Source organism: Adiantum capillus-veneris, chromosome 24, assembly GCF_014529385.1.
Source record: "Adiantum capillus-veneris isolate H3 chromosome 24, ASM1452938v2, whole genome shotgun sequence".
Taxonomy (NCBI): domain Eukaryota; kingdom Viridiplantae; phylum Streptophyta; class Polypodiopsida; order Polypodiales; family Pteridaceae; genus Adiantum; species Adiantum capillus-veneris.
In genome coordinates, this window is record NC_140954.1 from 71,035,277 (window position 1) to 71,049,845 (window position 14,569).

General features: G+C 45.5%; 1 protein-coding gene across 1 annotated transcript in view; it reads left to right on the top strand.

The window, feature by feature from the left end:
- Window positions 1–14,273, top strand: part of LOC147426564 (uncharacterized) — a 31,335-nt gene extending 17,062 nt beyond the window's left edge. The window contains exons 3-4 of the mRNA XM_086498670.1: window positions 11,452–11,577; window positions 13,535–14,273. Coding sequence (XP_086354796.1) covers window positions 11,452–11,577; window positions 13,535–13,888 — 480 coding nt within the window. The 3' untranslated portion in view covers window positions 13,889–14,273. The remainder of the gene's footprint in view (window positions 1–11,451; window positions 11,578–13,534) is intronic.
- Window positions 14,274–14,569: the final 296 nt, after the last annotated feature.

Genomic DNA, 14,569 nt, shown 5'->3' on the forward strand with positions numbered 1-14,569 from the left:
ACCTTTTTCGTGGGGACCCACAGAGGTGACTGCCTTTCGGACATTGAAAGAGAAATTGACTACGAGACCTATTTTGACTTTGCCGGACTCGCAAAAGTCATTTGAAGTATATTGTGATGCTTGTGGTCGTAGTTTGGGTGCAGTCTTGATGCAAGAAGGCCATGTCATAGCTTACGAGAGCCGTTTGTTCTCTAGGCCGCAGATGACAGCACAGATTTATGAGAAAGAGCTTTTGGCGGTTATCCATGCTCTTACTCGGTGGCGGCATTACCTACTCGGAGCGGATTTCACTGTCTTTACAGACCATCAGAGTTTGCGCTACTTCTTGTCACAGAAGCAGCTTTCGGAAAAGCAGATGCGGTAGGCGAACATCTTGTCACAGTTCCACTTCCAGATTGTCCATGTGCAGGGACAGAAGAATGTGGTGGCAGATGCTTTGTCTCGAAAACCGTTGGTTCTGGCTATTTCCGCGATACATCATAGGAGCTTCGAGGATATGGTCGATCAGTATGCCACAGATACAGATTTTGCAGATATTTTCACACGGCTACAGGATGGGGAGACAATAGCTGGATACTCCCTTTGGGAAGGCTACTTGATGAAAAAGACTATGTTGTGCGTTACACAGCCGTTGAGGGAGAAGGTTATGACTGAATGCCACTGTCCACTTTTTACGGGTCACCGCGGCATTGCTACCACCATGAAAGGGGTAGAGAGATATTTCTTTTGGCCGAGACTCAAGAAAGATGTGGAAGAGTTTGTGCGTAGTTGCTTGGTATGCCAGAAGGTCAAGTTTAACAGGCATAAAGCACAGGGATTGTTACAGCCTTTACCCATACCCACCCGCCCCTGGAAAAGTATTGAAATGGATTTCATTTTTGATCTCCCGAGAACACAGAATGATCACGATGATTTTCCGATTACATGGCAGTCTGAGACGATTGTCTCTGACAGAGACCCCAGATTTATGAGTTTGTTTTGGAAGGCAATTTGGGAGAACATTGGCACGCGGTTGCAGTTCTCGTCATCGTTCCACTTGCAGACTGACGGGCAATTTGAGATTGCCAATTCAGTGATTTTAGATTTATTGAAGTCTTGTATCTCGGATCAGAAGACTCAATGGAAAAAGAACCTATCTTTGGTGGAACTTGCCTACAGTAACACGATACACTCTTCGACGGGGAAGACGCCATGTGAGATTGTTGAAAGTGCTGCGAAGGTTCCATCCTTCCTGAGCATGAAAGATTAGATATTGGAAGCGGATGAATATTTGCGAGATTTGGATACGGCTTTTGCCAAGGTTCGCGAGACTTTGCAAAAGTCTCAAGAACGACAGAAAAAGGCAGCGGATCGCCATCGTTGCGACTTGAAACTGAAGGAGGATGATTGGGTGCTCTTACTTTTGAGAAGGCACGCCTAAGAAAGAAAAAGGGAAAGGAGAGGCTTTTTCCAAAGCTTAGTATGTGATACTACGGACCTTTCCAGATTACTGAAAAGATAAATGATGTCTCCTTCCGATTGAAACTGCCAGATACTTGGAGGATTCACAATGCATTCCATGTGAGTCTCTTGAAACCTGTTAAGGGTGATGTGCCTGATGATGGGGAGCCTGATGAGCAACCCGAAGTGGAAGAAAATGAGGAGATACTTGTTCCTGAACAGATTTTGGCACATAAGGATACGAAGACTAAAGGTAAAGTCCGAAGGCGGTTCTTGGTTAAGTTCAAGAATTATCCTGCACTTGATGCGAAGTGGATGGAGGAGGAGGACCTAGCAGATACTCCTCAGATTGTGAAACTTTACCTCGATGCTTTTGGTTTAGCATAGTCTATTCTAAATGGAACCCAGAATTCAGCTTGGCCGGAGATCTGGTGCATTGGGATGCACAAGAGGGGAGTCACTCCACTCCTTTGTGAACAGATGCTTTGATTTAGATACTAGAGTCACTGATGTCTCTTTGAGCTTCAGGGATACTGAGAGCTGACAGTATTCTGCTGTATGACTTTATGAAATGGAATTCCTGATAATGATACTGATTTGTTCTTGACTTCTTGTGAGTGCAGGAACTGATAGCCGAAATGACTGCAGCATTTTGGTCTGATTGATCTCGAATAGAGATGGTTGCAATAGGGGTTAGTCAATCGGACATCGATGAGGTCCCGATTGGACCTAGATGTGATTGCTAGCTACATTGCCGATAAATCATGGTCTAAGATCCGAATGACTGTTGAATGTCATGTGATGTCCTGTGATGTCTGGTGATGTCCTGTGATGTCGTGTGATGTGACTATCGATTTGGTACATGTGCTAGATGTGTGTTCCTAGTACGTAGGTACTAACAGTCAGTGTCTGCTAAGACGGTTTATGGCTTTTGTCGGTTTTGCAGGCGTAATCGCGGTCGATTACAATGCTTTCAAGAGGGGTGTATGTCACAAAGTGATGACGTGGCGGATAGCAGAAACCCTAATTTCTGCCAGAAACCCTAATTCGCAGCAAACCCTAATTTCTGGAAACCCTAACTGCTAGCTGAAACCCTAATTTGTGGCGCCAGTGCCACGTGGCAGGGCTGTACGGATTTTCCGGAAATTGCGCCGCAATTTGCGCTGGCAGCTTTTGGGTGTTGCTGAAAGAGAGAGAACTTGCTTTTTTTTATAAAAAAAAGAGACTCTCTCTAAGAGAGAGAACTGATGCTTTTGATTTTGAAAGCTTTTGGGGCTCTGCTTTTGGGCATCCCTTGTACCTTTAAATTAGTGGTGAGGGCCTCACTTCTCAGAGCATCTGGACGCAGAGTCTGAGAGTGAAACCCTAGCCACTCTCTTGTACTTTGATGTGATTAATATAAAAAGAAATACGGAAAGGGGCGCCAGTCTTTGGGGCCAATATCTCTAGGCACGGAACTCCGCCGGGCCAGTGCAAATCTATTGTGATTTGTGAATTGTTTTGAAGTGGTTAATTGGTGCTGCCGCGATTGATTTTTGACTTGGAGTGTCCAAGTTTGTTACATCTTTCTGCGTTTCTTGCTTCGCGTTCTAAATTCTGTTTCAGAAACAATTACTCCAAAGCCTCCATAGGAGTTAGTGCAATCCTTGTCGTAGATGGAAAAGGAGGAGGGTCGGAAAAACCTCTTGGTGGGGAAAATTCTTCTTCGCCTCTCTCATGCTCATCACCTCCAAGCGAAGTATCCATTCCGCTTGGAGTGATGATCATTCTAAAGTCGTGGGTTCTTGTGGTCTTCGGTTCTTAATTTCACGAGGAACTTGGGTTCTTCGGGGTCTTGGGTTCTTGGGTTCTTGAGGGTCTTGAGGTTCTTGAGGTTTTCTTTCGCTTGCAAACCGCGTCGGAGAAGGATCTTCTCTTCACCCGAGTTCTACCCTTTTCTGCGGGCGCACCCCTTGGCGGCCTTGCGCTCACACCAAGGTTGCTTTTTCCCACCTCGCGTCGATTGGCCGGCCGCCAAGTGCACGGTCCGCTCTCAATGAGTGAAAAGAGACACAAGGGGAGGCTCGACAAGCCCTTCTTTCTTGGGATTCCTGTCACTCTTCAACAAAACACGATTACGAATCACCACGCCCAAGTAAACTTGGGTTCGTGCGATCGCAACAAGCAAAAAAAATTTCTTGTGGTTCTTGTGGTTCTTCCCTTGAGTAATGCAGAACACTTTTCAAAGCTCTGATACCAATGTTAGGTGCAGCGGAATGAATGTTGTATTTTCTGATGATTAGTGATCTTTATTGCTCAAGGTTCCTTTTAGTTCTTAGGGAAAGAGAGAGCTTTCCGTCTTATGGAGAGTGCTATGATCACGAACAAAGTGAGTGGATATTGTGCGTGCAAGTGAATGAGACTGAGAGAAGGAGAGAGAAGAGATACGACACCCGAGAGGTTGTAAAACCCTCCTCCGAAAGCCCCACTCTCGTCGGCGAGAGTGGTCTACTTTGATTGCACAAAGGTGTACAATGCGTATGCAATGGACTGATGCAATGGGACTATGCCGATGGCGATGATGGTGATGACGACGACTTAGGCTGAAATCTGTGATCTTCTATTGGCTGGATTTCATGGACTGTTTCGGGGCTGAAATGAACTGTTTTACTGCTGTCTTAATGGCTGAAAATGGTGGATCTGGCAGGGTCCATGCTGATGGTAAAAACGCTGAACTATTGTACCTTTTGGGCTGCGTTTTCTGCTGCTGTTGAAGGCTGAAAAACGCTGGTCTTGTAGGTCTATTCCATGCTGAAAAACGCTGCAATGAGAGGTTCTCCAATGCTAAACAAAAACGCTAGACAGGCTGGTTGGCTAGCGTTTTTGAATTGGCTGAAATGCTAATGTCAAAACGCTGAAAATCTGCAAGGGATGGTAGCGTTAGTAAAAGGTTGGATCTGCTGCCAGTTGATGGTGGAAACGCCAGGCAAGAGAGGAACTGGATGGCGATGGCTGGATCTGGGAAAAACGCCAAGGGGAGGACTCCTGTTGGCGAGGCTAAGTGCTGAGGGGGGGGTATTGCTGAGAAGTTGCCTGTTGAGCGGGAAGCTCCTGCTGCCTCTTCTGCCAGAAAGTGCTAACTTAGGTTTGCTTATATATTAACTTAGCAAAATTGCCCTACCTACTTTTGTTGGAAAGTCACTTAAAAATAATAAGTGAAAATATTAATAAATAGGAAAATAGGCTAAATGCACTGGAAAATTCCCCTAATTGATGCTAATGGATTCTGATGGGAATTCTGATGATCATGTTGTGTGCAACCGGAGGATATGCATCTATGCTAAGTGATTGGGCATGCACGGTCTACGAATAGACTCACAAAAGTGCCAGATCACTGCTAATCTAGACTTGACTGAACTGACTGAACCCTGTTGTGGTGTAGCTTGTCCACGGACACATAGGGTTGGGATGTGTCACGTGACAGCCTGAGTTTGAGAAAAGAGTCCCAAGAACTCTTCCCTCCTTGCTTTGATCTCGCGATTAAATTTTGCTTGTCTTGCTTTGTTCTCTGCTTGTCTTTCTGCTTCGTCTTCTGCGTGTCTGCGATCCATTTCTGCTTTTCTTTCTGCGTGTCTGCGTTCCATTTCTGCTTTTCTTTCTTTGCATTCACGATCAAATTTGGCTTGTTGTTCTTTGGCTTCCAAGCGTGCTTGCTCGCTCTCACGCGCTATGGCTGCCATTCTTTCTTGGTGTGTGCGCTCTATGGCTGCTATTCTTGCAGCATTTCTTGCTTCGCGTTGTAAATTCTGTTCCATAAACAATAGCTCCAACTCCTCCATTGGAGTTAGTGCAATCGGTGTCGTAGATGGGGAAGGGTCGGAAAAACCTCTTGATGGGGAAAATTCTTCTTCGCCTCTCTCATGCTCATCACGTCCAAGCGAAGTATCCATTCCGCTTCGAGTGATGATCATTCTGAAGTCGTGGGTTCTTGTGGGTTCGTGTGGTCTTGGGTTCTTAAGTTCACGAGGACTTGGGTTCTTGGGGGTCTTGAGTTCTTGAGGTTCTTGAGGTTTTCTTTCGCTTGCAAACCGCGTTAGAGAAGGATTTTCTCTTCACTCGAGTTCTACTCTTTTCTGCAGGCGCACCCCTTGGCGGCCTTGTGCTCACACCAAGGTTGCTTTTTCCCACTTCACGTCGATTGGCCGGCCTCTAAGTGCACGGTCCGCTCTCAATGAGTGAAAAGAGACACAAGGGGAGGCTGGACAAGCCCTTCTTTCTTGGGATTCTTGTCACTCTTCAACAAAACACGATTAGGAATCGACACGCCCAAGCGAACTTGGGTTCGTGCGACCTCAACAAGCAAAAAAAATTTCTTGTGTTTCTTGTGGTTCTTTCCTTGAGTGATATAGAACACTGCCAAAGCTCTGATACCAATGTTAGGTGCAACGGAATGATTGTTTGCGCTTTGCTCAAGATGAGTGCCCCGAACTGTGCTCAAGGTTCCTTTTGTTCTTATGGAAGGTAGAGCCTTCCGTTCTTAATGAGGGGAATGCTATGATCACAAACAAAGTGAATGGACACTGCGCGTGCAAGTGTATGAGACTGAGAGATAGAGAGAGAAGAGAGATACGACACCAGAGACGTTGTAAAACCCTCCTCCAAAGGCCCCATTCTCGTCGGCGAGAGTGGTCTACTTATGATTGCACAATCTGGTACAAATGGTATGCATGAGATTGATGCAAGTCTAGGCTATGTCGACGATGACAAGGGTGATGACGAAGTCGACCTAAGGGCTGAAATCTGCAATCTTTCTACTGTTGTCCAAAAACGCTATGGGTTGAAATCTGCAAATCTTCTATTGCTGAACTCTGACTCTATGTCGGTGACGATGTCGATGGCGACGATGCGACGACGACGGGCTGAAAACGCAGATGCTGAAATCTGCATTTTCCAGGCTGAAACTGTAAACCTTGCGAAAACTGACCGTGCGGCGAGGAACTGCTGCGGGAAGGTGAGATCTGCGAGGTTCGGGACTTGATCTGCGGTGTTTGACTGCTGAAAACTGAAAACGCTGATCCTAGGACTGATTCTGTCGGGATAGATCTGCAAAACGCTGAGGTTGCTGGCAGATGCAAGAACGCTAGGGCTGAAAATGGAGTTTCTGTCGCCGGGATTTCTGCAGATGCAAAAACGCTAGGCTGATCTGTTGTGGTCTTGTCGCCGTGGCTCTACAAATGCAAAACGTTGGCTGATCTGTGGTGTCTTGTCCAAAAACGCTAGCCAAGTTGCTGTGGAGCAAAAACGCTAGAAGTTCTTGGGGTCCTGCTGAGAAGGTGCCTGTTGAGCATGTGCTCCTGCTGCCTCTTCTGCCAAATAGTGCTAACTTGGGTTTGCTTATATATTGTCTTACCTACTTTTGTTGGGAAGTCACTTAAATTAATAAGTGAAAAATGTCAAAAATAGGGAGAATAGGCTAAATGCACTGGAAAAATCCCCTAACTGATTCTAATGGATTATGATGGGAATACTGATGATCATGTTGTGTGCAACCAGAGGATATGCATCTATACTAAGTGACTGGGCATGCACGGTCTACGAATAGACTCACAAAAAGTGTCAGATCACTTCTAATCTAGACTGACCGGACTGACTGAACCCTGATCATGATGTAGCTTGTCCACGGACACAGGGTTGGATGTGTCACGTGACATGCGCGGTCACTGTGCCTCTTGCCATGCATGGTACCATTTTATGGCACCACCGGCAAGGTACATAGCTGGCATCAAAACCTTGCTATTTCCTGCCTTCTTAGTTGTTGCAAAGTAAGGATTTTTTTGATGCAACCAAGAATGAATAATCATGGCATCCATCTTACCATCATACTTACTGAATTGGATCTTCTCTGTGACGAGGTTGTTGGAGTCCGAATCTCGGCTTGCGCCACTTGATGAACCACCAACATCTATGGCCGACTCGGATTTCGAGGTGAGAACCTGTCGGACCAACTCTTGCATGTGTAGGTCTCTCTGTATTTCACGCTCGGCCTCCAAGGCCGCTCGTCTTTCTTCGATTGCTTCGCGCGCTTGCTCACGCTCACGCTAAAAAACTGCCCTTCTTTCTTCGGCCGCTGCGCGCGCTTGCTCACGCTCACGCTCGAAGGCTGCCATTCTTTCTTTGTGTTCACGATCCAAGTCGTTCCTTTTCTTTTCGGCTGCCAAGCGCGCTTGCTCGCGCACACGCTCCAAGTTGACCTTTTTTTGTGCTTTTCTGTCCTCCGCCGCCAAGCACGCTTGTTTACGCTCATGCTCCTCGATAGCGCATTGTGCGTCTTGGTGTAACATCCTGTCCATCATCGACTTGACCAAAGCCTCCATAGGACTTGGTGTAATCCGTGGCGTAGATGGGGAAGAGGGAGGGTTAGAAAAACCTCCTGGTGGGGAAAACTCTTCTTCGCCACTCCCATGCTCACCACCTCCATGCGAAGTATCCATTCCGCTTCGTGTGATGACCATACACTGAAGTCGTGGGTTCTTAAGTTCACGAGGAACTTAGATTCTTGTGGGTCTTGGTTCTAGGGTTCCTGAGGTTCTTGAGGTTCTTCTTTAGCTTGCAATCTGTGTTAGAGTAGGATCTTCTCTTCACCCGAGCTCTTCTCTTTCCCGTGAGCGCACCCCTTGGCGGCCTTGCGCTCACACCAAGGTTGCTTTTTCCCACCTCACGTCGATTGGCCGGCCGCTAAGTGCACGGTCTGCTCTCAATGAGTGAAAAAAGAAACAAGGGGAGGTTGGACAAGCCCTTCTTTCTTGGGTTTCCTATCACTCTTCAAAAACACGATTAGGAATCGACATGCCCAAGAGGTCTTTGGTTACGTGCGACCGCAACAAGCAAAAAAAATTCTGTGGTTCTTGTGGTTCTTTCCTTGATACAGAACACTGCCAAAGCTCTGATACCAACGTAAGGTGCAGTGGAAGTGAATGTTGAACTTTGCTCAAGATGAGTGCTCCGAACTGTGCTCAAGGTTCCTTTTACTTACGGAAGGGAGAGCCTTCCGTTCCTTTAGTGAGAGAGTGCAAATGATCACAAACAAAGTGGCAAGCACTGTGAATGAAGGCACTGAGACTGAGAGATAGAGAGAGAAGAATACGACACCAGAATGTTGTCAAACCCTCCTTCGAAGGCCTCACTCTCTATGGCGAGAGCGGTCTACTATTGATTGCACAAATCTCTACAATGCTTGGACTTGCCGACGATGTTGACGACAATGAGGACGACGACGAGACGGGCTGAAATCTGAAAACGCTTATGACAAAAATCTGAAATCTTTATTTGCTGAATTCTAACTTTATGTCGATGACGACGACGATGACGACAATGCGCTGAAAACACAGATGCTGAAATCTGCGTTTTTCGGGCTGAAACTGCAAACTTTGGTGCAGAATCTTGATGCTGAAAACTGAAAACGCCGGTGCTTCTAGTGGTTCCGTCGCGGTGAATCTGCAAAACGTTGATTGTCCTACTGATCCAAACACGCCAGGGCTGAATTTCGTCCTGATGCGAAAACGCTAGGGAATCTGTTGGATTTGCTAATGCTACAGTTTGTCGGCAGTTTGCTGCAGATGCAAAACGTTGGGCTGGTTTTGCACTTGAAGAAACTTCTAGGCTTGGTCTTTGGCTGAAAACGTTGTGTTGACTGCTCGGGGGGGGGGGGTCTTGCTGAGAAGGTGCCTGTTGAACTCTTATTCCTGCTGCCTCTTCTGCCAGAAAGTGCTAGCGCTAGGGTTTCTTATGTACTTGGTTGTCAAAATTGCCCTACCTAGTTCCCAACAAAAGTCACTTAAAAATAATAAGTGAAAAATGTCAAAAATAGGTCTATGCATTGTAAAAATGATCCTGATGGGTTCTGATTGTAATCTGATGATCATGTTGTGTGCAACCAGAGGATATGCATCTACTCTAAGTGCCTGGACATGCACGGTCTGCAAACAGACTCACAAAAGTGCCAGAACACTTCCTAAGCTAGGCTAACTGAACTGAACTGAACCCTAGTCATGAAGTAGCTTGTCCACGTACACATAGGGTTAGATGTGCACGTGACAGGACAACAGCAAAGGCAAGCTTGACAAGGAAGGCGGACTAACACTCAGTTAGTTGTCTCGGCACAGTTGGAGTCCTCAAGGGAGATAAAGACGCTAATTCACAAGAGGAAAAAGGCGAAGGCAAGCTGGACATAAAAATTGAGGATAAAGATTTGACAGAGGAGATCGGCATGGCACATGTGGCGGCTGCCACAGTGGCCTCGATGCCAGATTTCTAGTCAGGTGGCTGTTGCCGCAACTAGGTTCAGCCAAGGAGAGGCTTGTGAGCGGCACAGAGGGGCAAAAAGTGCTCCTTCAAATGATTTGGACCCATGTGTCGGAGTTCAAGTTATGGGTGTTTGAACCGTGGGTCGGAGTGGTTGGAGTTCAAGGCGTATGCATCTGGCAAGGAACGAACGCGACGTATACAAAACACTATGGATGTGGTGCAGATAATCCATCATTGTTGGCTGGATTATGGACAGGTTGTGTTTCAAAGTGTGTTGTCTAGGAATGTTTGAACGTGATGTGTTGACAGTTCACTAATGGGGATTCTTGGACGTAGTGTGGGCTACAACTCAACTTTTTCGAGGCAAATCACACTTAAGATGGCATTCTTCTAAGGTAAAAAGATTGGTGGCTGCATATCCAGTGGAAGTTACCTGTGTTGGGGTGTCCATGGTAGCTTCTTCATCAACTTGGTCTTCCTACATATGTCCACTATGAGCGAGAGGGTGTTAAAGTTACAACATCTCAAGTGAATAGCCCAATGTGATCCCAATATTTAGTTTGGCTTTAGGTGTTATTTTACTTATTTGTCCAAGTCTTGGGTAGGGCAATGTACTAAGGGGGGTACTTATGGGGCCCTATGCTAGTATATAAGCAACACCTTGCCCCCCCCATTATAAATCAGTAATTCAGTGCCTAGTTGGTCGGTTCAACTCTCTCTCTCTCTCTCTCTCTCTCTCTCTCTCTCTCTCTCTCTCTCTCTCGCGCGTGCGCGCGCCGTGTATTCTCCCCATTGCTCTATGCTTCGGCATAGTCGACTTTGACGTTATCATAACCATGAAGAAAACATACGAGGCTCTGGAAGATGGTTGTTGACTCCACCTCCAAAACCTCTTATACTAAAAGGCAAAGTTTATGATATATATTGAGTCCGAATAAATAATTTACAAATAAGCTCTTTTCTTGATCATAGCAAAAGCTGCTGCATGAATCATAGTTTTGTACTTGACTGGTTTTGATGGCCCATACGTACTGAAGCATGCAAATGGACTTTTTTGTGTCCTATTTGGGTTGAATCTGGGGTATGTGAACCGTATTGGAAGCATATAACAGTTGGCTATGCACTATCACCGATTGAGAAGCATTAAGCTTTTTACGCTAATCTTCCACATAGAGTTGCCAGCTGCTTACAAAGAAGCCATCATGTTTGTGAGCTGATGTCCATTGCTTTTGCATAAACAATAAGAGGTTTAAATGCTTGACACCCGAAAAATAAGTGTTTTGTGTGCTCTTACCTGAGTGCGTGCTTTGCTTTCTATTCCCATTTCTTTGTTTTAGGATAATGCATGGGTGCTGATTGTACTGAGCCATGCTTGTATTCTTATCACATGGAATATCTATTGCAATGTCGTTTAAGTTATAACCTGTCTGGATGCACCTTGTTTAATGTTGTATTGTAGCTGCAAAAGAGAACATTGGTAGAATTAGTACTCTTGAGTGCCAGTCATGAGCTGGCAACAAAGAGCCACTACCTTAGACCTTTGTTTTCTTTTATTGTGGTTGTGAGAAGTGGGTGCATGCCAATATGATTTTCCCCCTCCCTTTTTGAGTGGATGATGTTCTCATGCTACTTTCTACTTGTTATCTAGGTGTGTAGTACATGTTTCAGTTCAAACACTATTTTTGTTATATTATTCAGATGAAGACTTAAGTGTTTTGGATTGCCTAGGCCTATGAGTTGGCAAAGAAGAAAGGCTACCTTGTTCGACAATTTCGAAGCCGTGAATATCCTTTGTCAAACACTTACAGGAACTATTGTGATGCAGTTGGCTGGCCTAACCTTCGTATTGACCAGGTACCGTCAATTTTGTAAGAAAGAGAATGGACTTGTTTGTGTTCTTATCTCCTATATGAGTGTTTTACGCTGAACTTTATCTGTGTGTCCTAGCTGACTGGCTTACTTCAAGAATGTCTTCCTTAGCACTGGTACATGTTTGAGACATTTACAAATAGAGGAATTTTTTGAAGATTGTCCTTTTGAGTCTTGCTCATACCTCACAATATATAGATGTTATTGCTAAGTTGCATGATAGGTCTATGATGTGTGTGAGCCAAGTTCTTTAGAATCGCTTTTGTTTCTTTTCAAGAACATTTTAGAGATGCTAAAATAAGTTCGAAGCGAGACTATTTGTGTGAAAGTCTTTATGCTGTGATGAAAAAACCTGCTTTGACTTTTGCATTGTTTCTCTACTGAGCACATAGAAGGAACTTTAGAAACTTTGAGGAGGTTAATAAATATGCATGGCCTTGGCCCTTGAGAGTTGTCTTGGGTGAGAACTTTGCATACCTTTTTGGCTTGTTAAAACAAGCCTTAGGAAGAAGGATGAAAGGTAGTGCATTTTTAGCATTGGACCTGTATCCCTCTAGTGGGCCTTCAAACCACTTGAAGACTAAAGGAAATCATTTCATTTCTGGAAGTGTGCGACCTTCACTTTTAGAGCTACATTGCTTTTTAATTCGCTCTTTTAAGTTGTCATCATTTTTCTTTTAAAAAAAAAATTGAAAATCGTGCCCTCCCACCCCAGCCTTGTTGAGGGCTCAAGCTTCCCATTGATGTCCAGCGTTTTTTCTATCTCCTTACCTTCTCTTGTGTCCTTGCCGTTGTGCCTCCTTTCACCGTCTCACAACAACAACAACGATTTGACAGGATTCTGGGAGTGCCTGTGGGACAATAGAGGTTGGTTGGTACACAATGGCTTCTTGGCAGCTTGCGCTACTTGTGCCCACCCACTTGAGACTCAACATCACTGCCTGTGGGACTGCCCCATAGCACAACAGGTTTGGCTACGGATCCTTCGGCTGATGCCTGCGTTGTCTACAACGAGTCAGTACACCTTGGGGGACTGCAACGTCGTCCACACTCACGGGTCTTGCACTCAGTGTTGAGATGGCTTCAGTCATCAGGATGATAGTGATCCAAGAGGGCCGTCCTACACTCCAGCCTGCCATAGAGCTTACCCCTCAGGAGTGGAGCAGTGAGAGAGTGGTGCTGGGAGCTCATTTGCGGCCTGACACTGTGGTTCATTTGGCATGCAAGATGTTTTTGCATCTTTGAGGCTCGCTCTATTCCGCCGGCGGAGATTGTTCGACATCTGGTTGGAGCTAGTCCATACACTCAAGGGCGAGTTTGAGAGACTTTAGGGCAACTCCAACTGCATGAGGGAGCGCCGCGAGGCCTTCTTGCGACTTTGGCGCTCATGACCCTTCTTCACCATGGTTCATGGCACGCCAAAATGGCTGTACCGTCCACCAGTGTGGTTTTTTCGCAGAGTAGACAAACCATATATACCAGGGAGAGTGTGAACTAGCTCTGGCCAAATGGTCGTGCAGGGGGGGGCGGGGGGGGGATGCGTCCATCGAAACCACATCCCCAATATCCCCCTGAAACGTGCTAGAGGTCGGCTTTCCGAACTCAAGGTCACTGACCTGCCCTATCTCACCACTGAGGTAGGTGCAAGGGAATGTATGGTGCCATGGCAGGGCAGCACTTAAATTAAGAAGGTGATTTATGTGCAAAATTACCATGAATGTCTTTTGAAGGTAGTACATGCAGTTTTAGTCATAGGAAGCATAAAAAAGACCTTTTCTATGTATAAACGTTTGCACACATCTGATGTGATGTTCATGAACTGTTGTACATGCCATATCTATGTGGGCATTTGTGAAGGACTTCTATTTCTGTACTGTGTGAAGCTGGATTCATTGTCTATAGCAAGTGATGACTGGTGCTCGCTTTGTATGTTAATTTCTAGGGGCCAGCAGGCAGCCTAGATACCATGATTGTTGATCTTACCACTTTGAGACTAGAAGAAGCAAACCTGACAGCATTAGAGAAAGAGATGAGGCAATTTATCACAGAGGAATTCAGTTCAAGAAGTGATCAGCCTAAGGAGGAGGTGGAAGCACCCTCAGGGAAGGTGCTTGAAGCCATTACAGGGTCAGCTTCCAGGGTGGAGTTTCGAGAAGCAAAATCAGGGATATTGAGTTTTCAATTCTCAAGGTCCGATGCAAGACGTTTATGCCAAGTAGTTCAAGACTGTTGTAAGATGTATATCCCCCCATCAGCTCGGAAGCTAGGTGACAAAAGCTGCGCCTTGCGAGAGTAGGTCGGCCGACTTCCGGCTTGCGAAAGGGAAAAAAAATCGGAAGCTGGGATCTTAGATGATGCCAAGCAGGGTCAATTGTTGCGAATTTTTGAATCAAGGATTGCACAAGAGAGCCCTGATGTATACTTTGCGTATTTAGTGCATTTTTTTCTGGAAACACATTTGTTCATTATCATGGCATGTACAGCTGAGAGTCTTGAGACAATTTCTGGTGCAAATTATTTTTATGTCCTAGCTTACTCATTGCCTCAGAGGTAACTTATTTCATATCCATGAGGCTAGTGTTGCTTCTAGTAGTGCGACATTTAGCTGTCTTGTTTCGCTTTTCTTGTATGCCCATTGGATCCAAAACCTTTTCTGACAAAACATGCACACCTCTTTGTTATGGCTTGTCAGCAAATTGAAAAGTGCTCCAAATTGTTGTTGATGGTGATGATTAGAGCTCTCTCTCTCTCTCTCTCTCTCTCTCTCTCTCTCTCACACACACACACACACACACACACGCACCACTTATACCTCGATCTTACTTCTGCTCCATTACCCTGGTGTTTAGGAGTTTGCCATTTAACATTTTGGTCTCAATGGTCATATTGCCTTCATGCCATTCTTTGCTGTAGTAAGTAATATGTGCAAGAGACATAAATACCAAATGTTTCATAAAATGCGATGCTCTTCGATGAT